The following is a 26,956-nucleotide window of genomic DNA, read 5'->3' on the forward strand; positions in this document are numbered from 1 at the left end:
CATATTGACAATATTTTCCCCTGGTTATGGATAATCTTGTTCAAAGATATAACACACATATTACATAGCACTGGTGAAAGGATAAGCCTATGGTGCACTACACAGGTCAACAGAGAACCTGCTCAACATCTCCATTTGCCTCTCTCTGACTCTGAGTAGGATGCCACACAAAGGATTGAAACCACTAGAGTACTATACTCAATCTGGTCTCATGCTCTAAACAGGCCAACAAAATCAAATGCGTCATTATTTCCAGAACTGCTGTCAAACCTAGTAGAATCAACAAATAAATATTTCCCCATTCATCTCTACATTATAATGCAGCAGGACTATTAATGCCATTCTCTCTTCCAAAACTGGGTCTGTAGCAAGATGAGAATGGGTCAAAGTCAGATATATTATTCAGGAATATGTTACCACTGCCTTGTCAAGAAATTATAGAGACAGGTCTTTAATTGTTGAGCTCTTCCTTGGGTGAAGAAGACTTCTTGAGCAGAGGTCAAATAATTGCTTTCTTCATTGCATTAGCTAAAACAGAGCCCAAATAGCATCTTAGAGACCAAAAAGATGTTTGGGCTATACGCATTTGAGAGTCAAAGCTCCCTTCTTGTTAGGCTCTAAGATGCTATTGGACTCAAATCTATTGTAATCAAAGGAGCAAGATTTCTCTGAGTAAGATTTTACAATAGCCTCTAAAGTCTGCTTTCCCTCTTCCCTGCTGAAAGTAAGATCAGGCTCACGCAACTGAAGTTAATTTATTTTCTCCTGTTTATCCCTTTCTTCCTCCGTCTGTTGTTGTCATCCTTATGCCAGGAAGCTTAGAGCAGAAACCATCTTGTACCCTGTATGCAACGTTGATGACATGATATAAATAATAATACAAACAATTTCTGCAGGATTGTTGCAGATTTATTTAGTGTTAATCCAACAGTTGTGAAATTGTGGCATAAGGAAATATTTCTGTAATTGATAGTAGGTCTTGCTTAAGAAAGAGCTTAAACAAGATGACTTAATTATAAACCCAACAGCATCACTAGGAAAAGGAATAAAAGAGGTCTTACAGTTGTTAAAATATGTGTCATTTTTTGTATAATACTTGGGTTGGATCCAGCTTTATGCAAATGTTAATCTTTGTTGTTTGGCAGTCCAATTTTTATCAATGTTCTGTTCCATTTGTATTGCAGTTGCTAAAATAGCACTACTTATTTGGCAACTAGATAAGGAAAGTCCAGTGTTGCCCCATTTTTTCCAGATCTCTTACTTTTAAGGAGTAGATATAGAAGACTGTATTGTTTTCAGTTACTGAATCACAATACAGTTCAAAGGATTTGAATGGGATATACTGGAAGGATGGGGAGGGGCACTATGTGTCATCATTGGAATTAGAAAATAATTATCCATATCTTATCCCTGATCTAAGAGTAGACAGCTTAGCATAGTAGTATGAAAGATCAGGTCATTAGAACTGTAATCAACAGGTCCGACCAATCAGAGTACTTGGATATACAGCATTTTTATTTCTGCAATGACAGACTGTTATAAGGGGTTGAATTTTAAACTTGAGTACCACTGTGTGTATCACAGCATTAGCCAGGATTTCTTTAAAAAAGGCAATGTGACTAACGTGTGGAGGTACGCACATGGTTCCAGAATCCTTTAGATCAGAAATTGACCTGAACCAGTGTGAGTTCTGCAGAGAATTAAGGGTGGAGGGACAAGTGATTAGGAAACTGATCTTCCCACAGTGCTATGGTGGAACACTGCAGAACATAAGGACTAGATGGGTAGTGAAGTCAGATAAGGTCAATAGTCTGTTAAGTAAAAGCTGTGATTTGCTTAAAATAATTCACAACTCTGGGTCACATTAAAGTAATAGCAGACAGTGAAACACAGTCTTCCATTTGGATTACTATTAAAAAGTTTGCTGCTTAGAACTTTTTTGATTCCAGAACTGTTTTTTTCCTTTTCAATAGTCTTCAGCATCTCCAGCAGTGATGGCAAGTAAAGCACTTTCATAGTGTCCAGAGGCAAAATGCTGTAATGTAAATAAATATTTGTCAAATATGTTTATAATTCAGTTTCAGTGACCTTTATTAGGCATTTACAACATGTTTATAATTTAATGGTTATTTCACAGATTAATTGACTTTTTTGAAATTGAGGGCAGACCTCCTGGCAGGATTTTCTGCATTTGTATGTGAGGTTGACAAGCAGAGCAACCAAGATGAATTAAAAAAAACAGAATTTCCCTGTGTCTTACTGTCTGGGTACAAAGATGGAAATAATTTTTAGTTGTTCCTGAAGATGTGATTTTTCAGCCTGTCTCTCATTTTCTTGAGGGTAGATATATAAGCAGGAAGATCAACTGCAGCAGCCATAGCCAAGTGGGCTTAGTTCCTCATCTGCATCTCCCACCCAATTCAGAGGTATACCTTTTTCAGGACAAAGATGACACCAGGTTTGAGAATTAATCCACCACTTCCTGGGCCATCTTTGTTCTAGAATGCTCTGTTTGGATCCTGATGCCTACCTAGTTCTGTCCCCCAAACACAAGTGGAGCATTCTTGAACAAAGGTGATCCGGGAAATGGTGGATGAATGATCAAATCTGGTCTCATCTTTATCCTAAAAAAAGTATAGGCTGAGAAGGAATCAGGGCTGCAGAAGTAAACAGAGAGCATTCATATTCCTCCACTAACACAAGATGATGATCTTGTGGCATGAACTAAGAGGGAAAGCAAGAATATACTTCTGGAACAACATCATAACAACACTGAAGATTACAGAACACATTCTTAAGGTATTTTTCCTGTGCTCTAGACCTGATACACTGGGTTCACTGTATATGACTCTGAGGAGGCCTGCAATGAAACTGAGCTGTTTAAGGGCATGGACAAAAGCCATGTGCAGCTGGATCATCCTTATTTTTGCCATAGATTTTTTTCCAGCTTTTAATTATAAGTTTGTTTTATTTCTGTCATTATTGTTGTATCATAATGCTCTGACTATGCATATAGTTGTAGCATGCATGTGTTTAGGGGTATTGATGTAATCTGCAGATTTTGGAACAATAGTTCTTCCACACATGAACATTCCACAGATGGCTGAAATGCATGGAGAACGGGAACAGGCACTAGCACACTGACCCTGCTGCTTGTGATTGTTGGCTTGTGAACACAGGATTTGTACCACAAGGAAGCATCTGTGCATAGGTTCCCTCCCCATGAATAGAGACCTTGCTTTCTGAACATTTCTGATCATGAAGAGGGAGTGTGTATGTAGGTGGGGAGTGGGGCCAGTGAACTTGTTCTCATTTTCCTCACGTTCTGTGAATGTGCAGAAGCTATGTGCAGAGAGATCTACTATTTTCTGCTATTCAGCAGAGATTATTAAGCACGCCACTCATTTAACTTGATATGTAAAAAATAACCAAGTGTACATATTTAATACTGTTTATTTTTTAAAAAATACTTCTTAATCCTTTTCCCGACCCTCTGATAACAATTCGAGAACCCAGCTACTGTTTTCAGAACCTGTACTCCTAAATGTTTTATGTTCTTAGAGTAACACTGAAACTGAACAGTAATTTTTTGATTTAATTTGTAAAGTTGGAATAGTTTTTTTATGTATGTATTGGTGGAGTTCCTCTCTTCTGAAGTGACATGATTAACTTCATTGTATTGGTTTTTTTCCCCCAGTTGTCATTGACACCAAATGTAATAATAGCTTAGGTCCTGCAGACATTGAACTTTACATTGTCTTCCCAGAAGTACAGGCCAAAAATTATAGTTGACTATACACAGTGTCACTTTTAATGATTATTTCTAGTTGTGTAGGTAGACATGGAAAATAGCAGAAGATGGACAGGTAGACTGAATTTGAGTTAAGATGCAAACCATCTATTAAATATTCGAAGCAATTATTTACTTTGTGTCCTTATGTCATGATTCTGCATGAGAGTAGCTGAAGATCGCTGACTTCTTCTCAATGACTAAATGATTCCAATCCACAAGCCACATCAAGACAGAGGTGGATCTACCAGGGGGAAGAGAGTGCACGTTGCACTGGGCATGTGCCTTGCGGGGTGGGGCAGGAAATTGCCCCCACACTCCCCCACGGCGCCCCTTATCTTCCGTACCCCCCACACTTACCTTAGTGAAACAATGTAGGCTGGAGAAGTGGCCTGTTCCCTTCAGACTGAAAACAGCCTGGAGGAAACTACACTTCCCAGGAGTCCTTGTGAGCCCTAGGGTCTCATGGGAAGTGTAGTTCCCACCAGGCCGTTTTCAGCCTGAAGGGAACAGACCGCTTTTCCAGGCTGAACTAAGGTAAGGGGCAGGCCGGGGAGCAGGGCCCTGTGGCGAGGGCAGCGGAAACAAAGAGTATGCACCGGGCACACTCAGACCCAGCTATGCCTCTGCACCAAGGCAAGCAGTGAGTAAGAGACTTACTTTGATATCATGAAGCAGTGATTTTCCATATCTCTCCTTATAGCGTTGTCTTATATTCATCAGATCTGTTTCGCTTCTGGAAATCAGAATCCGTATGATTGTTTTGTTATGAAATCCTAGTTCCTGAAGGAGACAACATAAATGTAACTGTAATATTTATTAACGCTGCATGACTGAAGGACATTAACATTGGGATGGTTCCAACCAGCTTTTCCACTAGCAAAGAGGAGATCCCATTTGACCACCAAAAAGTCTTTACTGAAAAACATGGGATCTACCTGGATAGATAGTAAGAAAGCGAACTGAGCAAGATTGGAAAAGGCTCCCTGGATCCATGCAACCCATTGTGTCCCCCAGGGTAAATTGGAACAAGTAGTCACAAAATACCACAGAGAACGGTTGTCAAAGATGTTTATTACTCAGGATGGTCTTTAGTTGTTTCTAAATATTGCCTTGTACACACTGAAGGGCCAATAAAAGGGAAAATATTTTGAAATGGCAGGTAACGGCAATTTCTTCTCAAAATTCCACTTGCTGCTTTGGGGAAGTCATTTATTCCAATGTCATTAGAAATTTCCACAAAGAATATTTGATATAATGGTGCATATGATGTACAGTCTTTCTAGTTAAAATAGTTTTTACTGAGTCCTTAAACTTTATTTCAGTTGAGACTTCTTGTCTAAACTTAAGCGACAAGTTTGAGGATTTGTTGTGAATAATGTACTTGGAAACTATTCAGCCAAATCAGCCAAAATAAATCAGCCAAAATAAATGAGGCACACACAAGATCACAGCTGTGATTGTGAGCAGTCTAAATTTATTTTGATGAGCCTGCCAGAGAAGGTTGCTGCTTTGATAATTGTTAAGAAGTAACCTGAACCTTCCCATTTTTTTCTATTGTATTCTAGCCTCTCTGGCTCTATGTCAGTGACTGCACGATCCAGCCAGCTATCTTTCTCCTTCCTTTTCTTACATTATGTTCACCTGTGCCAGGATGTTTGCCTCCACCCCCACTACATAAGGGGCATCCCCGCCAGCGCAGGGAGCAAATGTGCCAATGGCTGGCTGCCCCTCAGCTATGCAGGGGTGAACCCAGAAGTCTGGGCTGCAACAGATCTGTGTTGGGGTGATTCTGGCATGGGGGGTGCAGGCTAGGGTGTTCCTGGGGGTGGAGCCAACATTACTTGGATTCTACCTTGGGCTTGCGGCCACTTGCACTCTGGCCACAGCCCTGGACTTATGCCATCCTTTTGGGTGTCATAAGACCATTGGGCCCCATGGAGAACTTGTTTTTTTTCTTTCTGCACCATTGGAGGCAGCATTGCGCCACCTTTGCCACGCTGTCTCCAGCCGCTGCAGGAAATCTGGATTATGTCCTGACACATATTTCCTTATGTCATGACCTATAATTAAGGAAATGAGTGTGACAAATATAGTACTTTATTATCTAATACTTGAATACCCAACTTGTTTCTGAACAAGATGAGTTTGACTTTTCATGGAACAATGAGGACATCTAATGGACAAAACTGTCTGAACAGTACTTCATTAGCCTGCAGGAGGATGTATTTCCTTTATTCTTTTAAGGGGAAAAAAACTTATTGGCAGGATAGCATGATGCATTTGTCATTCATGCTAGGCAGTGGTGGGATTCAAAATTTTTAGTAACAGGTTCTCGCGCGCTTGTAGGGATTTTAAAAATTGTGCAACGAAAGGCCAATGGGGCTGGGCGGCATGATGGGGGCGGACCTCAGGCATTCTGGGGGGCAGGGCATCTCCCTGGGCGGGAGCTGTGGCAAGGACTCGAGGAGCTGGCGACACCCCAGGTGTGCAGTTTCCCCTTTGCTCCCACCTCTAGGATCTCAAATAATGACTGTTTAAAGGATGAAAAAAAAAGCCAATATAATTAAAAGGTAGTGTAGTTATTTCTTTTTTATATAATTATATTGATTTATTTTAAATAATAACATAAGTAAGGAGAGAAACCAAAAACTGTTTACATGTTACAAACTCCTCTTTCCAATATAAATTTCAAGGGGAAAAAAGAAAATGAAAAATCTTTACCTATAATACTTTCCCGACCTTTATACCAGTGAACAAAAAAACCAGAATTACTATAGATTGTATTATTTCATACAGTTCATACACACGTGGGGAGGGGTGCCATGGGGGGCAGGGGGGCCACAGGGGGCCCTGGGGAGTGATTTTGCATCCCCCACTTGACGAGATTTGTTGTACCCAGGGACAGAGATTATCCCCTTGTCCCTAGTGGAGTTAATCATTAATAACCGGTTCTCCGAACTGAGAAAATTTTAGTAACCAGTTCTACGGAATAGGTGCGAATAGGCTGCATCCCACCTCTGATACTAGGGCTCCTCTACAGATGAAAACAACAAAGGGGTGTGTGTATTAAAGACCTGTTTCCAGTATTTGATTCTATTAACATTTTCTAAGAACTTGTTTTTAAAGCGAAGCCTCTTATTAATACATGGGCCTGTAATTGTATGTGCAAATGTAATGTGAGATATTTATTTTTGTTACATTTCAGAACCCATGCACACAGAACATCAGCACGAATGGTGAAAATAATGCATTGGCATTTGGATGCAATTTTTTTTTTGGCCCGGGAATAGTCTGTGAAGTCTGCGTAGCAGTCTCACCTGTTCTTAAACAAACTCTACTGGGGGGGGGGGGGGGGGGGCTGGCTGAAAAGATCTAGCAGTAAATGGTGTTAAAGAATACTGCCTGAGATCATTGCCCATCTGTGTAAACAGTACTGACTCTGATGGACCGCTAGCCTGATTCAGTATAAGGCAGCTTCATCCCACATGAGGCCAGAGAGCTGCAGTATACATTTTGTGAAATAAATACTTCAGGGATCAATGAAAGATTTTGCCTTACTGTTGCTTTGAACTATACCAGTGCAGCTTGTTTTTACAGGAGTCATTCCACACTTCACTGTCATGATGGTCTCTCGTGCAAACATAGATGGGTGTAAAAACATCGCTTTTAATATGTTCTTTAAAAATCTTACTTAATTAGGGATATGGGGAAGCATCACATCTGAATGATGACAATATTGAAATACACGTAAGAAGGGTTTTTTAAAAATTTGAATATGCATCTTTACAGTGTTAGTACAGTCTAAATCTGAAAAACCCTCTCTAGTCACCATGTCCCTGAAGAGCCTTCATCACTGGGTATTTGTTAGAATAAACATGTCATGGATTTTGCATAACTCATCCTGTAGCTCATGTGAACAAAATCCTCTATGGGCTCAGTCGCAAATTATACTTTCTTCTGTTTTCATTTTACTCAACTTTTTTTTCCCTGTTGCCAATTATACTGCCAGGATTCCTTAATCAAGGAAGAGAACAGTGTAAGAGAATGGAAAATGTTAACCGTTGTTCTTCCTGCTTTTTTTTTTTCACAAGAAGAGATTATTTCTGTACTGCTTTTACATCGCTTCCAGCCTGGTGGGAAAATTATGGGTACATTTCTATGCAGTCATTGCATTGAGCGTTACGTGGGGGTAAAAACTCTTTCTTTATGGAAAAAAACATAGAACAGTTGAATGAACTGGACAAATTCTTCCTGGAACATACTCTAGGAAAAAGACTATGTACATGTGCCCTAAATTTATTTATTTTATTTCATTTAAAACATTTTTGTGGTGCCTGTACCTAACTCTACTCAGGATCTTCAAGGCAATTACATTAACTTGACAAACACTTTGCAGGTTGCAGGCTTATTATTTGGACTTTATGATACTAAAATTTTTTTCTGAAACATAAATCTAACAATATTAGACAATATTTCTTGGGGGAATAGATGACTATGGATATGATCCGAAGGTGCAATTTTGCCTTTAAGCACATCTAAATGCAAATGAAATGTTAAGAAAATGAAATGCGCATGAATCGGTTGTGTTTCTAGATAAAACATTCTAATGATTCACAATTTGTAATTTCACATTTCCACACCAGAGGGCGGAAGAGGCCGTGCAGAGCGATGTATTTTCAGTGGAATATAAAAACACATTGTCCTATTAAGAGATAGATCTACAGATATTTGGTAGGTTAGCTGGAATTTAAAGTAGAAGAATCTCAGTTTATCTAAATGGAGAACACATTTCCACATATACCGTAGTGAATCAAAGCATTCGTTCATGAATGTCAGTACTATCTAGTGAGACTGGCAGTGGCTCTTCAAAGTTTTAGGTAGAGGTCTGTCATATCACCTCCTACTTGATCTTTATTACTGGAGCCTCCAACGATTGAACCCGGGATCTTTTGCATGCAACACAGTTGCTCTACCACTGGGGGAAAAGGAGAGTAATCTTTGAACAGACAAATGGAAAAGCTTGCTGTTTTCTATTAGACTGCTGAAGTGCTAATGTGGACTGCAATAACTTATAGAGAGGGGAGGGTGGAAGTGGGGGCAGAAAATTAGAATAGGATTCCAGATTAGGAGTAGCACTGTTCTTTAGCCAATCACAGAAGTGTTTTTGCCTGGATTTCTTTCCAATTTTTCTGGCCAAGTAACAAACGAGAAACTAGTTAAGCAATTGGTTTAAATTATGTTCATACTTACATGAATTGCGGTGTAAAGTCTATAAGCAAAATAGGAAGCTTTATCTCTCATACATAGAACTAAGGACAAAGTCAGACAAAGAGATGTTACAATCTTCAAAACTTCTCTATTACAATCAGACAAAACTAATAATTATTTTTGCCTGTAGTAGTATATTCTTTCCCATGCTTTAGCCTTTGCTGGACATATGCTTAAAACAGGTGGGTTGAACTTGAGGTGGGAGGGAAGAATTCTAATGGCTGAACAGTTCTCTGATTCAGTGCTTTATAGTGTGGAACAAGATTCTCAAATTTCTCTGCTAGTATGGGCTGAGAAATATTGCTTTCCAACTCTGTAATGGAGTTATCAAAAGAATTTCTTCCTAGAACTAACAGTTCCAAATGCTGCTGGCAATGAATTGGCTTATGTCTTCCATTTCATTAAGTGCTTTAGAAGTCTGAACCAGACTCCAAGAACAGAAGGATTTGTCTAGGTTGAACACACATCTGATAGATGTTACTTGACAGAGAGAATCTGAGCAACAGAAAGATAAAAGGCTTAATTCTATACCATTAAAACATTGGAGCACCGTTAAAACACTGGAGTCTAAAAACTCTTGCCCCTAGTTTTCAATGTCTAGACTTCCACAGGCTGACACAGCTAATATGTAGGAACAAAAGCAATAAAACAAGGAATTCAATTTACTGCTCCCTCAGAGGGAGTAGCAATTTCCTCCCTGCTCCATAGGTGCTACCACTCTTGGTTAGAAAGCTTATTTTTGTGTTTTTGCAGATGTATAGGATACTTTTCTTTTCAATCTGTTGTCACCCCTGATTAACAATTTTCAGCCAGATCATAAACAACTTCTTAATTTATGCCTAATAAAGGTGATTGGATTGGATTGGATACTTTTATCAGCTTAAATCTCAATTTTTCCACTTTTGTAGGTGTCCTTTATATCTCTTTAATTGAAATGTGCAACTTTTATAAAACGAAAATAGGAAGGGGCAAATATACCAACACTTAGTACAGTTGATGAATATAATAGTAAGATTATAACATACTGCAATAATACAGATTTAGTTACCTATTGCTATCAGTAGTTCCTGAAAATATCCATCATAGCATTCAGTAATGGCATCTACTATATCTTGTCCAGAGATACTCTGAAACTCCTGAAAAACTGAAAGACATACATATTTATGATTGATAAACAGCTTTTTGTCAGCAGAACACTGGTGCCTTTCTCAATTGCTGGTTGGCAGATACTTCAACAAAGTTAAGAGTATGCGCTGAGCTAACATCGTGCTCAGTTATGGGAAAGATATTAATTCTATCGTTAAGAAACATGGGGCTTTTCTACACTGAGATTTTGCCGCTCAGCTTCTTATCTGTATCTAGTCTTTCTCTTAAACACATTACCACTTGCCAATCATTGGTTTCCTATTTTTTCTTCAAGTTTTTCTAAAACGCTCAACCCCCTGCCCTAAATCAGAACAGGAATTGGCAAAATGATACAATTCAGGTGAGGGAAAACTGATGGTGCTAAGAAACTGAGTTGAAGCGAAAACTCAGTGTGGACAGGTTAAACAATTTCTACCGCTCAAACAAATACACAAATAAAAATTAATTAGATAATGATTCTAGTTATGCTTATGTTCTGTTCTGCAATAATAATGACACTAAGCATGATCACAGGAGAAATGATTTGGCCAAAGCAAAAATTTGTCAAAAGAGCTGGTTTACTCAATTACCGTGCTGTTCAATATTAAAAGAACATATGAAAACTTCCTTATGTTGCTGTGATACAATTTAGTATAGCAAAAGCATGTATTCTCATGTGTGCTGAATGGCACACAAGTCCATTGAAGTTCCTCCATATGAACTCATACACCAAATGGTGTATGTGAAGGGGGAAAGAAGCAACTTGTTCATTTGTGTGATGCTAATTTAAGTCTCATTCTGAAATCATCAGTGATTGCAGAGGTAGCTTCTCATGTTTAGCCAAGGTCCGTATTGCTTTACTCTCTTACTTATTCACATAAGCAGTGTGGCAATTGCAGAAATGATGAAAATATTTACCCATCCACAACTGCTGATAACTCTTGTTGCATAGAATCATTTGCAGCATGTTTTTGTGTTCCCCACTTTTTTGCTGGCATGCTTCCCAGATGACCTAGACCATTAAAAGATGAATGATGTGAAAAAAGCTACTATTTCAAATCACATTTCAGAAACGTTTTAAAACTGCAAATATGTGCTGGTACCATAGCATCCTGAGCAGCCATAGCAGGGTCTGCATATCCCTCTTGCCTGGTTCCCTGAAAAAGTAACAGGTATAATATGTAAAAAAGGAAAAACTTGTGATTATACGCCAATGTATCATACTGTTTTGCCCACTAGAAGCCCTTGTAGTCACTAAAAGGATTAGTAACCTATAGTATTATTTGAAGTAAAAGTGATCTACACATGTTCAGAGATTGCTTCTTTGCCTATTGTTTGGTCAGTTAGATCATGCATCTTCACAATGTCATTTACCTGCAGTTGCTTCATATGTCCATATCCCTGTAGTCTTAATTCACACACAGATTTTCATTTATATTTTTCACTTCTTCTGTGTATACATGTATACAACCCCCTGTACACACAGCTGCCTGTCAAGTTACATTTTAAATATATGATCGTATATTTTATTGTACATGATTGGGAAAAGAGCAGGACTAAAGATGCTTTCTTGGGAAGTTTTGTTTTTAAAAAACATGGAACTTGTGGGAATAAAAAGTAATTGAACATTGAAATATCCTTTTAAAGGAAGGTGGAAGTTACCAGTTTCAGCAGCTGAACATTGGCCATGATACTATAGATGAACATTTTAATTATTATTTAATCTTCCAAAATTTATTTTTAACCTTGGTGAAATTAAAAGTCAAAAGATCGTCAAACAATGTGATAATCTTTTACTCCTCCCACATTTTTTATTTTTTACTAAAAGAGAACTTGTTTGCATCGTACCTGAGCAAGATTCATAAGTGTATCTCTGAAGTGACCAGAGGTCTCAGAATAAATGTCTTGAAGAAGGTCACTGTTATATTCTACAGAAGAAAACAATAACTGAATTAACATATAATGGTCAGCTTAACTTCTTGAGCAAAGGGAATGTCTACAATCCAAAGTTTTTTTGATGAGTAAAAGGCCCTTCTACTTAAACAGTTTTAACCAAATTCCCTCTTCAGTTGTACCCACTCATACCACTAGGGGGTGCACCATTGGCTCATTCCACACATGCAGAATAATGCACTTTCAAACTGCTTTCAGTGCTCTTTGAAGCTGTGTGGAATAGCAAAATCCACTTGCAAACAGTTGTGAAAGTGGTTTGAAAACGCATTATTTTGCATGTGCGGAAGGGGCCATTGTTCAGTATTTTTAGGGGGGGTGGCTTTAAAAGACCCGGAAATTTCTGAAAAAGCTGAAGTCCCATATGAACTGTTTTCAGTTTTAAAGCCAAACCTAAAACATTCCGAGGTGCAGAACTGAATGCCTGCTGCCTCCCCTGCCACCTGTAAAGCCGAAGCAGGCTTCACAGGCAGTGCGGGAGAGTTGAATGCTAGGTCAGCTGAGCTAAGCCCGGCATCCAGTTCTGCTGCCTTCCCCGCTTTTTAAAATGGCAGTTATGCCAAAGCAGTCTGAAAAATGCTGGGGGGGGGGGGGGATCAGCATTTTGGGGATCTGCTTTTCAACTCCCTTTAATTGCTACCATTTTGGGATGAGAATAAACCTCCAAAAAGTCAAAATGACTTTTTTCAGGCTTATTTTCAGGTCAGCTTTTTCAGATGCACAGCTACACACCATACTGCAAACTTTCCTCTGGCCATTAGGATCAATAGGAAGGAAATGTAAGACTGTTCCAGGGAAGATATTTAAGTGTTTTCTTGTCATTTTGATATGTCCTAAAATTTTACAGCAGCCCTCTACCAGCTAGAACAGTGTTTCAATCGTTGTTCCAGGGAATTCAGGGGTTCAAGTTCATTATTAACTTCTTCCTTAAAGTTCCCCTAACTACAGGTTGTGAACAGCAGCAGCAGAAGTATTCATGTAGTGATGGTCTGGTCTCAAAAGCTATGGCTCAGTTTAGACATTACAGGAAATCATTGTTTAATTAAGCTAAATTAAAGGCTCTGTATAGCTTGGGCTATCAGCTTGGTCTTTGTAGGGAAAATGGGGACGAGACAGTGAAACCAGCAAAAAAGGTTTTAATAATCTGGACTGATCCTTGGTTTCACAAATCAACCATAGTTGTAGTATTTATTCCTTTATTAAGATATTTATTCCTCACTTTTCCCCCATGGGGATCCAAAGCCTCATGCAACATTGTTCTCCCTACCTCCAGTTTATCCTCATAGGACAAAAATTCTGTGAGACAGGTTAGGCTGAGAGAGTGACAGGTTCAACGATCCAAGGTCACTATCAGAAGGGAGGATTTCTCTTTTTAGGATTGCCCCGTTAGTGTGTGAAGAGAATGGGGGCATGGAAGAAGGCTGTCCTCCAAATTCACTAAGCCTAGGGAGCCTTTCACTCCTGGTTGCAGAATCTCCTCTCAAAATGGTGGTTTGGGCACTGCTACTCCTTTTTGTCATCTGTGGGTAAGGATGCCAGTTGTAGGCTGGAGATTTTGAGAGATGGAGCCTGAGGAAGTGGCTCCCTGCTCCCTGGAGATTTACAGCAATTCCAGGAGATCTCCAGCTACTGCTTGTGTAACCCCTACGTTCAGAATGGGTTGACCCAGAACGGGGTGGAGACTCAAAGCAGCAGCAGGCTGCAAAAACTGGTGAAGTTGGAGAAAGTGAGGCTACCAGACTGGGACCTTGAATTAATTCTTTATAAGCTCTTAATGTAACCTCAGCTTGTGGGTTCTGTGGGGCAGTACTTGGAAGGAGTTGCAAAGAACCAATTTTTAAACAACAAAATGGTTTACTTTTCTTTACAATTAACACTTGTAAAACATCAACATTTAACGTTACAATTCAAGGTCCTGTTCAGGTTGCATTTCAAGTCCTTCTATTTACAGTCTACTGATATTGCCAAGTCCAAATTTTCTTTGCAAGTTGGCTGGCTCCTGAAGACTCCAAGGGCTTGATGAACAGGTTGCAACATGATGAAGGTTTCCAGGAGAACTCTCACCCATTACAACCACAAAAGAAAACCCTGAAACAATAAACTCCAACATTTACAACACAGCAAAACAACAACTACCTTCCCAGTAGTTCCCAAACAGTATTGAAATTACCTTAAATCAAGGTGTTGGGGCTTATAGAAATCAAGGTCCAAGTCTGGTAGCCTTGCTTCTTCTGGGTAAAAGAGCTCTTTGCAGCCTCTCTGGCTGCTCCGAAGTCTCCACCCCTTACTGGGTCAAGCCATTCTGGAGCCAATCCCATTCTGGGCATGGGGGTTACATTCTCCCCACTAAAATTCTAATAGATCCGACAGTAACAGGTATTGTCACAACTTTTGAAATCATTGCTGTAACAGTGATTTCCCAGAGATTCCTGTACTTGGAGGAACTACATGAGATTGCATCTGAATGCCAGAACATTGTCTTTCCCCTTGCAAGGATTTCCAACTGTTGTTCCAAACTTAGCTGCACTGGAAGTTTGGCAAAACTTTCCAGCAAATGTTGCAATTCAACCAATTAGTTTTGCAGAAGGGATGGGGGTTGCAACTGGAATCCCTTCCTTCATGCAACTGCCAAACAGCAACTTCAATATGTGCTTCTTACATTCACATAGGCAACATCTCTTTGAACTTACATCACATAACAAAACAACAGTTATATGGGGATCAAAACCCCAACTTGCTGCACATTTCCATTGCAAGCAGAATTTATATTTTGCAATCTCACCTTCCAAGTCTCCACGTAGTTGAAGCCATACCATTGTAACCTCAGCTTGTGGGTTCTGTGGGGCGAGTACTTGGAAGGGTTGCAAAGAACTAATTTTAAACAACAAAATGGTTTGCTTTCTTTACAATTAACACTTGTAAAACATCAGCATTTTAGCGTTACAATTCAAGGTCCTGTTCGAGTTTGCATTTCAAGAATCCCTTCTCTATTTACAGTCTACTGATATTGCCAAGTCCAAATTTTCTAGCTGCAAGTTGGCTGGCTCACTGAAGAACTCAAGGGCTTCATGAACAAGTTACAACATGATGAAGGTTTCCAGGAGAACTCTCACCCATTACAAACCACAAAAGAAAACCCTGACACAAGAAACTCCAACATTTACAACACCGCAAAACAACAACTACAGCTTCCCAGTAGTTCCCAACAATATTTCTTTTTGAAATTACCTTAGCAAGGTGTTATAGGGCTTATAGAAATCAAGGTCCAAGTCTGGTAGCCTTGCTTCTTCTGCAAAGAGCTCTTGCAACCTCTCTGCTGCTCGAGTCTCCACCCCCTTACCAAGGTCAACTCCATTCTGGGCTAACCCAGCCATTCTGGGCATAGGGTTACATTAATTCTTTCTGGCTCATTACCCCACATCATGCAGAATAATGCACTTTCAAACCAAGCTTTCAGTGCTCTTTGAAGTTTGAGCTGTCTTGAATGTAAAATCCACTTGCAAACAGTTGTAGAAAGTGGTTTGAAAACGACATTATTTGCTTGTGGGAAGGGCCCTTGTTTAAGGTAGCTGCAAAGTTGTTGGGAACTAGTGGGAAGGAGTTGTTTATTTTGCTGTACTTGTAAATGTTAGAATTCTATTGTTTCGGAAAGCTTTGCTATCATTTTGTAATTGATGGGGAGTTCTTTTGGGGACCTTCATCATCTTGAATCCCGTTCACCAAGCCTCTGAAGTCTTCATAAGCCAACCACCAGCAAAGAAAGAATTTGACTTGGCATGATCAGTAGGCGGTAAATATAAGGACAGAAAATGCAACCTAAAAGGACTGTAAATTCTTAATGGTAAATGTTAATATTAAAGATGTTATTTGTTAAAAAAAGTAAACCATTTCGACCTAGAAACTAATGGCACTTTGCAACTCCTTCCAAGTTCTGCCTCACTGAGGCTATAGAAAGGATTACACTTTGTATTGTAAATCCAGGGGTCAGCAGAGCTGTCTATTTGTTGTGGTGGGTCACAGTAGAGTGGGGGAGGTAAAGATGCCACCAGTATTCAAATGCACAGAGTTGGAAGGATGAGGATATAGGGCTTTCAATGCACTGATGTTGCACTTGTTGAAAAACAACAACAAGGACCTGGGCAGTGCATTGCAGACTCAGTGGGGATTAAAGAGCTGACCTACGAGAACAGCTGTCTTTTGCTGGCTTCCATGTGTAAAGTAAAACCTTTTTTGTAAATGTTGAAAACCATTAAAAAAGATAGGAGAAAATTTGTAGCATGGGATCCACCTCTGAAATTGATTTAGCGTGAAGTGCTGTGGGAGCAGATGAAATACAGAGCTAAATCTTTAGTGGGAAGTGCCCATTGTGTCTCCTAGGGAGTTACTGAAACAATATTGCATGTGGGCGAGACTAGGGATCTCTGAAGTAATCAGGCCTCTCATTAAGCTGCAATTCCCAAGATCCTGTGAGAGAAAATTATTACAATATTGTATAAAACAAGTTCATAATATAAATATCCTCTCAGATAACGCATATTATGTAAATACTATTCTATACTTTGCAGAGGAAAAAAAATTAATTCGCATTAAAGTAGGCTAGCTTTCATCCTGGAAGATTCTTCCTTCGACTGATCTTGAGGCTAATATATCAATTAGACAGTTTTCCTCTGTCCCAGCTCCCTGCATTTTGGTGGGAAAAAAACATTGCTGGTATAAACAATGGTTTCAAATGCAGTTAATAGATTCTGAATAAGTATAGCATGCTGGTTTCTGTAAAAGCACTTTCTAGTAGTATCTTTTCAAGTTAATGTTTCCTGGAAAGTGGTGATTTTATCTCATTTGCTTTAGGATAGAATTGATCAGACCACCTAAGTCTGTGGCAGTTTATCAGTATGTTTTTACATTTAAGTGCACAAGTAGTTCCTTTGATGAAACAAGATGGAAAGTGAGATAATCCCTTAGCACAGAGTGAATTGTGCTAATATTAATTGCATCCTTGGGGAGCAATAAAGAACTGATATATATACACCACTTAATAGCATGGCATGTTTTTGTTAAGACAAATCCTATATGCATTTTCTTAGGAGTAAGTAATCCCTCACTAAATGGACATAAATATTGAAAATTATATTTTTAATTAATAAACATGATCTAAATAATAAACATGAAACAGCTGACTTGAAATGGGTCGTGTCCAGAGGTGGGATGCAGCCTATTCGCACCTATTAGGTAGAACCGGTTATGGAGAACTGGTTGTTAATGATTAACTCCACTAGGGATAAGGGGGTAATCTCTGTCCCTGGGTACAACAAATCTCGTCAAGTGGGGGATGCGAAATCACCCCCCAGGGCCCCTCGCAGCCCCCTGCCCCCCAGGCACCCCCACCCCTACCCCCACCCTGTGGTGCCCACTCCCACACACTTACCTTCATTTCAGAGTGAGATAGGAATTGGCAGACAATCCCTAACTTAAGTCTCTTTTCTGCAGCCATAGCTTTTGCCCTCTAACAAAAATGGCTATAGTAATAGCTAAGTAAAACCTTAAGCTTCCGCCCTTAACAAAAATGGCTGCAGTAACAGCGACGAAAGGTCTGAAAATTGTGGAGGTAGGTTTTAAAAGAAAACATGATTTTCTATTTTCAGTTTTGTAGAGGCCAGTTCTGCCTCATGGAGGGGGGTGGGCTTGAAAACTGGCGAAAGGGTTGGGAATGGGATGGAGCTGGGGTGGAAGTATGAGTGAAGGAAGAGATTCTTGCACTTTAAAACTGCATTATGCAAACAGCACACAAGCAGCAATTTATAAAGTTTATAGATTAAGAATCTGGAGTTTACAATTAATCTCATAGATGCTAGAATGCATTCAGCCATGAACAATTGAACCTGCAATGTTTTAATTAGTAGTTTTTTATATTATGCTATTAAATGGAGTTGCATAACCCATTTAGTTAAAACAATTATGCAGGTACATGTATGTGATTTTACAATATTGTGTCTCTTAAAATAAGTTCATGGAGTAGCTTCACAGACACAAGTCATATATTGTTCCAACCTCCCGAGGTGGTGGCTGGAGATCTCCTGGAATTACAACTGATTTCCAAAAGCACAGAGAGATCAGTTCACCAGGAAAATAGCAACTTTATATAGTAGGTCTCCTCAACTATTAGCCTGTAAAACAGTTGATTTCCACACACTGATTATGGTGGAGTTTTCGGGCTGTGTAGCGTGGTTTGGTGGATCTCTTGTTCCCTAATGTTTTACATGCATCTGTAGCTAGCATCTTCAGAGGTGTATCTGAGATCTGTTACGCTGTGTGTGTCAGTGAAAGGAATATTTTATTTAAAAAAAATTATACCCCCACCTGTCTCATATCTTCCCTCTCTGTTTAAAGCTCTGTTTCCTGGTTTCTACCCTGCTTACAAGTAATTTGTGTCAAAGCCTAGACTTACCATTTGATTCAAAAGTCAGAAAACACTCTATAGTAAAACTACATCTGTTAGTCCCTGTCACTCTTAGATTTACCATAAGTTGGCTGTGTCTTGATGAAGAGCCAGCATAGTGTGAAGTAGATTACAGAAGCGGTGGAGTGTTTGGGAAATAGAGTTTGATAATTCCTGTTTTTCTTTTTTGTTTATGTGTTCATTGTTTTACATTATAAAAGGATTTAGGAAAGTATTGTAGCAAGTAAAGATGTTTCATTTCTTTCTTAGAGCTCTCGTTGGAAGAGGAGTTTAAACTACGCTTTTTAGGGTCGGGATTTTAGGATCCTACTCTGTTGGGTTTCTTTCAAAGTGTAATAGATAAAGTAGTAAAATAGCAATAAATTGTCTCTATATATATATATATATATATATATATATATATATATATATATATATATATATATATGTATATGTATATCTTTCAAATGTAATATTGTGTTGTTATAAATAATGTAATAATGATATAATGTAATGTGTGTATAATATAAAGATATATATAAAGATATATATAAATAGTATATATATAAATGATATAAATGAAATATAAAAATAATTATAGATTATGGTGTAAGAATGAAATGGGAAATAATATAAGTAAATAAAATATTATAGATATTAAAATGTGTATGTATGTAAGTATGTATAGATAATAAAATGTGTAAAGAATATTATGTTTGTGTCACATATTATAAAGTATGTGTTTAAAATTATGTATCAAATGGAAGTAATGATATTACGTAATGAAGATAAAATAAATGGAAATAGATAAATAAATAAATGAAATGACAAATAGATAAGAAGTGGTTATAGGAATCAGAGAGGGTAGAAGTAGAGAGTGCAGGGGAATATGGGAAGGAGGGAGGCCAAAATAGTGCAGAGGCGAAGCTGTATTTTTGGTTGGTGTTTTGGTGGGAGTTCAAAGAGATAGACAATTAGATATTTTTTGTCATATCTTTACAATTGTAAACAGTCTTTGGTTTCTTTCCTTATGTTGTCATATAAAATCAATCAATATAATTATATATATATATATAAACAAAGAAATAATACACTACCTTTCGGTATATCGCTTTTTTAATACTGTAAACGGTCATTATTTAAATCCAGAGGCGGAGCGAGGGGGAACTGCACCTGGGGCGTGCAGAACCTGCACCCCTGCCGCAGCGCTGCCCACCCTGCTCTGGAACGCCCCACCCCGGAACGCCCAGGCCACGCCCCCACCACGCCACGCCTCACCTGGCCCCGTTGGCCCCACCACCATCAGAACCTGTTGTTAAAATTTTTGAATCCCACCACTGGTCATATCCTGCTGATGTTAACCCTAAGATGTATGCAACACAAGCCAGGAAATTATAAATGTGGATCTGTAGTGGTTATCCATATTAATGCTACAGTGAATGCCATCACTGCACAGATGCAAAATTATTCAGAATGCTGTTCTTTTTTATTTGCAGTCAAATTGTTGAACTAATTCTATGGGGTGATGGAATGAGGTATTTTTTATAAAGTTCTTAGCATCTGTGGTTTTGTGTCCAGTCAATCAGCATTTGAATTCACCTCCTTTGTGTGATATTTTGTGATACTGATTGCCTCAATTATTTGTTCCCATTTCAAATTTACCGGCGCCCAAATGCAAATAACATTAAGCTATCCTGGCAAAATGGACAAGACAAGAACACTCAAGCCAGACTACTCCATGTCCTACTTCTCATGCCTTGCTTCAAACTATTTCAAGATTATCAGTTACGAATCCTTATTTGTGTACCTTCATGGCATGCCAGAGTTCATGGGCATCAAAGGATACTGGTGGATAAATCAGGCCAACCATAACTTCCTTGAAGTGATGTGAGAGAATTTCTTTCAGATCTGTAATCAAATCCTTGGAAGAAGAAAGTTAACATCATGGCTGTAATAATTCTGTGCAATAGCCTATATAGAGTCTTGAAAACCAGTAAACTAAAACTGGATTTACCATTGCCCATTCACTGGTTTGGTTTAAGAGCAACAGGCAATAGACAGGGTTATTTTTATCTGTAGTAGAAATTCTAAAGTTCTTGCTCAATGTACATATGTGAGACCTTTTCTATATGCTGGAGTCATTCTTGGTTTTCTTGGAGGTCAGTCCATTAGCACTGGAATTGGTTTGGGCAGGTTTATTCTGCATGTTTATCCTACCTGGTTACCAGTTTGTTTTCTTGCGCACATGGCTTAAATAATGAGGATTTTCAAGAGAAGATGCTGATCATCAGTGTCATTATTGATGGCATCACAGCACCCCTTAATTAAAAAAATAGCTGTAAAAAGTTGATATAGTATTGTAGTGTACGAATAATAGTTTAAGCAGGGTATCTGAATCCCCAGCTTTCTTTGAAAAAATAAATTTCTATCACCTTTCCTCATGGAGATTTCAAGGCCAATATTTTAAATTAAAATCACTGTCTCAGGGGAATGGTTTAACAAAACAGTCCTATCATTGAGAAGTAGGCTGGGGGACAGGGTGGGGGAGTGGGTGAAACAAAGAAAACCTGTAGAGGTATTAGGCACAAGGAAAAGCCAGCTTCTGTAGTGACCAAGTGGATACAGAACTCTTAAGCCAACAGAACTTGGCAGGGTTGCTAGCTCAGGGTAAAGAAATATCTGGAGATATGTGGGGGGTGTGTGTGTATGTGTGTGTGTGTGTGTGTGTGTGTGTGTGTGTGTGTGGAGTCTAAAAAGTGTTTAGAAAAGGAATGACTTCAATGGGGTATAATGTCACAGAATTCACCTTCCAAAGTGGTCATTTTCTCCAGGTGAACAGATCTCGGTCATTTGGGGACCAATTGTGATAGTGGGAACACATATTTAAGGAGTGTCGGAAGTCGATCTTCACTCAGAAGAACATTTCTGTACATGAAGTAGTCTTGTTGGGTAGGAATTTCTGCCTTCCTCTCAAGCCAGCAATTATCCCCAACTTAAGGTATAGGTTTTAATTGGCTGAATTCAACCACAAGAGGACATGAGCTCCAGCACAACTTGCCTTTAAGTATTTCATTCTGAATTGTATATGATTATTTTCAGTAGCAGGGGATATAGCAATAAAAAGGTAGTATAAACTACAAATGAAATATAGCACTGTTAATGCAAAAGCTGCTCTCAGAAGGCGAATAATTAAAGGTAACCATGGGCCCTGTGCATATAATTAACATAGCAGACACAGCAGCAATGAGGAAAGAGACATACAAATTAAAAATGAATTTATGATGAAGAAACAATATGTAATCTTTGCTGAATGCACATTAGATACATTTGACAGCCACTAAATCACGCGAGGAATAGAAATTAATTCATTAAGACACTCACTGCTGACAGCATGCCTGAAGGAAAACTGATTAATAATACAAATGGAGACTAATTAAAAATTACCCCCTGCAATTGGAACTAGGGTAAATGGAGAAAAGCAGTGACAAATAAGACAAGACAACGCTGAGTTGTCATTATTAACATTTTCTAATTATCTTGGCTATGAGAAATCAGGGAAGGATAATTGTAAGAAAGCATCTCAGAGAGGTTTGTGCATATTTCTAAACGGCAGAACAAGCTTAGGTTGTATTTTAATGGAAACATGTGGTTTAACGGGTAGCTCTTTTTTCATGTCATCCTTTTGCAGTTTGGAATTCATGCTAATGCCACAATTATCAACTTCTTTATGATTAATTCCCCCCATTTTAGAAATAAAAGTGGCAAGACTGGTCTTATTGTTTTACAATGAGCTATGTAAAGCATAGATTGGAAGAAATAAAACCAAAACTGCATCCAAGCTCAAAATATACACGAGGCAGCACTAAAGAACATGTTGTATGTCATTTTCAGTGCATTTAGGCTGACACGCTTGCATCTACATTGTTAGTTCCAGATAATTCAGTGGAAATGAGCTACTTTATGGGCCAGTATTTTGTTTTGAATGTTCTATGGATTGCAACCATATAGCTCAGACATAAATCCTGCTTATCTCTGTTCGGCATAGCTGTTTTGTCTGCCAGCCTTACAACTTTCCTGGCTATGACCTGTTTTAGGGTGTGTAAACCTCAGCTACCTCAAGTGTGAATGCCTTCTGTATCCCCATGAACAGAGCTATCTTAACAGCGTTATAGGTCCCCGGACAAAGGGGTCCTTACCTATGTAGCCACTCACAGGAATAAAAATGTAGTGCATGATATACATACACTTACATACATGTGTAGTTGCAAAAGTGACCATAATACAAAATCAGAAGCAAATGCCAATGTCCACTTGCTATCAAAAAATTAACATTAAAATTGTTCATTATCTTTAGTAAAGCATGTGCTAAATATGCATTTTCCAATTAAAATATTCATAGTTTAGTATAGTATTTATTGATTGATTGATTGACAGCTGGGTCCATGTGGTTGTGTGGCCTACGGGCAACTGCCCAGTACAACCTGGCCCTGTCCATTAATATCAGTCAGTAGATGGAACTGGCCGTGATCTCTGGCTGTGGTTCTTGATGACAGCACCTTGTATCTATCCCATGTAAAGACCATGTTAGTTTAAATGTGAGGATGGAGAGATACCAAGATTTAACAATTGACACTGCTTATTTTACATAGCAACAATTTCCGCCACAGTTGGGAATAGTGACTACAGTGTCAGCTTAAGGTCTAGGAGGTCTGTGTTGGTCCCTATTCTTCTGTGGTGCTTGCTGAGTGGACCTGTGCTGGCCTGTCTCTCTCAGCCTCACCTACTTCACAGAGTTGTTAAGAGGATGAAACTCCATGGAGAAAAGGCTGGATAAAACTTCACTAAATAAAACTTCCTTTCTATTTTATGGGTTTGCTGTAGAGAACCTCACTGTAACACTGGCTAGCTGTCAACTCACATAATTGCTACATGAAGTGTGGAGTGGCCTTGGTACTTTGATTTGGCTGGAAAGATACCTATCAAGAAGGATCTTTTGGCCCCATCCCCTACTGAACCATCTAGTTGGCCTTAGCTTGCCATCAACCCCACCACTAAGTATTGAAGTGGACTCTTTGTGCTAATCTAGTAAACTTTTGAATCTGCCCAGAATATTCTAATTTTCCCAGCCTGCCATTTCATAAAGTTGTCAGCTGGACCATGTGAGTACAACCAGGATCTGAAGAATTGCTCAATTAGAACTGCCTCCTAAAGATGTTGTGGATTTGAGCTTCTTGAATAATCATTTCCCAGGCCACATGGGAAACCATTTTTGGAGAGAAATTGCAGAAACTCTTTATGTTACAGTATGGAAGTGTGTATCTGTGTGCAAGAGGATGCTGTGCAGAGAAAAACGAAAACATGTTTTAGTAGGTGAATGCAAGATGCTCCTTTTTACATTATCTTACATGGATCTTGAAGATATGCCTAGGGCAAGACCAAAGTAATAGAAAGACTGGATAAGCATCTCCTGTGCTTATAGACTTGAAGTTTACTACCAACAATCTTGCAGCATATAGAATACAGTGGTTATGAAACAAATATTTGCACATTCATGCACAGCTAACCAGTCAGGATGGAACACTGTTGGCTGCTCCAGAAATAATGTATAAAGTCAGCAACAGTGATTGGAATGGAAGACAGAAAAGCGGGGAGACAAAAGTAAAATTAACATAACCTACCCTGCCATACATGTTCCTGTAAGCTTCAGCAATCATGAGTCTCTGTGCATTGCAGCGCTGTGTTAGAATATCAATCAGCACATCTTTATTGCAGTCTTCAGGGGGGAGAAAATATAATTGTTGGATTTAGAACAGTGATTGTTATTTATTGTGCTGGTGTCATTGGCAGCAGCCAGTGATTGCTGTACTTTATTCCCCTGTGTTGGGTGCATGTCCTGCAGAACAATATCCACAGATGGCTATCCTACTGGCATTTACAAACACCAGTTGTATTTAGAGCACTAACCTGCCTTTGATGTACTGGTGTACTACTGACAAATAGTTAGCATTATCAGATGCACTGCTATATTTCTCAAGGGCACATCAAGAGAATGGATAATGGCTTTCACTGAGCTGGAGTCTAGACATCGTGTACAGATTTATATCTGTCCCTTGTATGTTGTGCTTATACATCCCATACATACTGATTAAATCTGATTTCCAAGTTTATGGTTATTTACCGTTGATTTTGTTGGCATTTTGCAAGTGTCTGTCACAACTGTCATAAAAGGGTTAACTGTTTGTATGTAAACAAGTTGCTGAAGTCACTGTTTATGACCTGATCTGTTGATTAGCTATTGGTCAGTCAAATAGCCATTGCTTACATGTTAGTGAGCACATACTTCTGAAGTTATAAAATTAACTCTGTTTCTTTGTTTGAGCAGACATGACATGACACCACCCCCACCACCATAAGCACAAGACAGCAGATAACCAAGATGTAACCAAACATACAATAATGTAGATCAGGGGTAGGGAACCTGCGGCTCTCCAGATGTTCAGGAACTACAATTCCCATCAGCCTCTGTCAGCATGGCCAATTGGCCATGCTGGTAGAGAACTGATAGAAGTGGAGTTCCTAATCTGGAAACACGATTCTGATATAGATACATCCACAGGAAAAGTATTTCTTATTTTATCTCCATGTAACCTTCTCTTTATAGTTTGTAAACTCATAGATAAAAAGCAACTAAGAATCTGTCTCTTCTGTTTGCCAATATATATATAAAGAAGAAGAAGAAGAAGAGTTGGATTTATATCCTCCCTTTCTCTCCTGTAAAGAGACTCAAAGGGACTTACAAACTTCTTTCCCTTCTTTCCCACAGCAAACACCCTGTGAGGTAGTGGGGGCTGAGAGAGCTCAGAAGAACTGTGACTAGTCCAAGCTGGCATGTGTTTGAGTGCACAGGCTAATCTGAATTCCCCAGATACGCCTCCAAGGGATCAAACCCGGTTTCTCCAGATTAGAGTACACCTGCTCTTAACCACTACGCCATTGCTGCTCCTATATACCCAACTGATTTCTTGGTTAGAACTGCATATGCGTGTTTGCACAGAGATTGTATAATAACTACAAGAACGTTTCTTTTCGTTTTCTGTTGTCTTTACAGTAGTTTCTGAGTAATGTTCTGAATTTCAGCAGACTTTTTTTTAAAGACAGCATATGGTCACTAGTTTATAACTGGCAATTATAACTGCTTCCTTAAACCATAAACAGTGCCTGTACTTTAAAGCAACGATTTTCAAGCTGTGTTGCAGCTAAACTGGGATTTCAGAAGCTTATTAGGGGTTTCTTGGTAAGGAGATCATTAAGGGCTGACAGTTTATCTGGAAGACAGCTTGCCCACTACTATTGATTTTTTTCTTTTTTTGCTGTATGCAGCAACTTTAGAGTAATTGTATATATGTCCTAGGACATTAACCCAACAGTTCCAGTCAGTACCCTATGTAAAGTGAGAGTGGGGAACATTGTAGGATCCATTGTCTTCAAATGGGTTTCACCAGTAAGTTTATGGGTATGAGTATGCTTCCACCAGTAAGTTTATGGATGTTTGAAAACCACGGTTTTTAAAAGCAAAATAACTGTGATGTACTTATTCCCCCCCCCCCCCAAAAAAAAACTGTGACTTAAATTTAATGACCTTACTCAACAGTTAGCAAAACTGAATTGGTTCAAAAGAGAATGAAATCTTCAACCTCAGTGAAAATTGCATCCTCGTCTATGTTTTGCAAACACCTAGGGGTCACAGGTATTCTTGCTTGATGGTCAAAAGATCTAACAGTGCTTATGGAATGTGGCAGTATTTTTTTTGCAAAAAAGTGTGTTTGATTGAAATGCACAAAAAGATGTGTGTGAATGAGTTCATAGGATCTGGTAAAGAAAAAAAGGATGCTTGCACAGTGCGGTGAGGTGGTACATTGGATGCCAAACATAATCTGGGATGTCTCTGGCTGTGATAGATTGGTGGGGGAATATGTTGTGATTTGCATCTGTCTTGATGACATCAATCCCACGAAGCTCCAGATAACTCTGAGTGTACCTGATGAGGTTTTCTACAGTCTGGGGATATTTCTAAATCATGCCAGGATCTTACAACACAGATGTAGAAGCTGAGTCCAGGATCAGCACAGAAATGTGGGGAAACTGCTGCATTATATATTTAAATCTGCCGAGCCATTTCCTGGAATGGGCTTTTCAGTACAATTTTCACTTTTGGAAACGTCTAATCATAATTTTTTAAATTACTGTTTAGATTTGGGGAGTCTGAAAAACATTTGGGATGGTATTATGTGTCATCTTTCGAGAGGAAAGCTTTTAGAGAAAGTGTTGGTGTACTCTCAGATGGCAGTCTTGCAGTGCAATCCTGAACAGAGTCATACTATTTT

The 26,956-nt window shown here is 38.9% G+C and overlaps 1 protein-coding gene across 1 annotated transcript in view; it reads right to left on the reverse strand.

Annotated features, from left to right (window-relative positions):
* Positions 1 to 887: 887 nt before the first annotated feature.
* The window catches only part of ANXA10 (annexin A10), a 41,836-nt gene continuing 15,767 nt past the window's right edge, over positions 888 to 26,956 (reverse strand). The window contains exons 3-13 of the mRNA XM_048509689.1: positions 24,251 to 24,345; positions 20,380 to 20,493; positions 16,734 to 16,816; positions 16,319 to 16,326; positions 12,035 to 12,114; positions 11,290 to 11,343; positions 11,105 to 11,198; positions 10,110 to 10,205; positions 9,044 to 9,102; positions 4,451 to 4,573; positions 888 to 2,035 (exon numbers count right to left, since the gene is read on the reverse strand). Coding sequence (XP_048365646.1) covers positions 1,967 to 2,035; positions 4,451 to 4,573; positions 9,044 to 9,102; positions 10,110 to 10,205; positions 11,105 to 11,198; positions 11,290 to 11,343; positions 12,035 to 12,114; positions 16,319 to 16,326; positions 16,734 to 16,816; positions 20,380 to 20,493; positions 24,251 to 24,345 — 875 coding nt within the window. The 3' untranslated portion in view covers positions 888 to 1,966. The remainder of the gene's footprint in view (positions 2,036 to 4,450; positions 4,574 to 9,043; positions 9,103 to 10,109; positions 10,206 to 11,104; positions 11,199 to 11,289; positions 11,344 to 12,034; positions 12,115 to 16,318; positions 16,327 to 16,733; positions 16,817 to 20,379; positions 20,494 to 24,250; positions 24,346 to 26,956) is intronic.

The sequence above is a fragment of the Sphaerodactylus townsendi genome, linkage group LG10 (assembly GCF_021028975.2).
Source record: "Sphaerodactylus townsendi isolate TG3544 linkage group LG10, MPM_Stown_v2.3, whole genome shotgun sequence".
Lineage (NCBI taxonomy): Eukaryota > Metazoa > Chordata > Lepidosauria > Squamata > Sphaerodactylidae > Sphaerodactylus > Sphaerodactylus townsendi.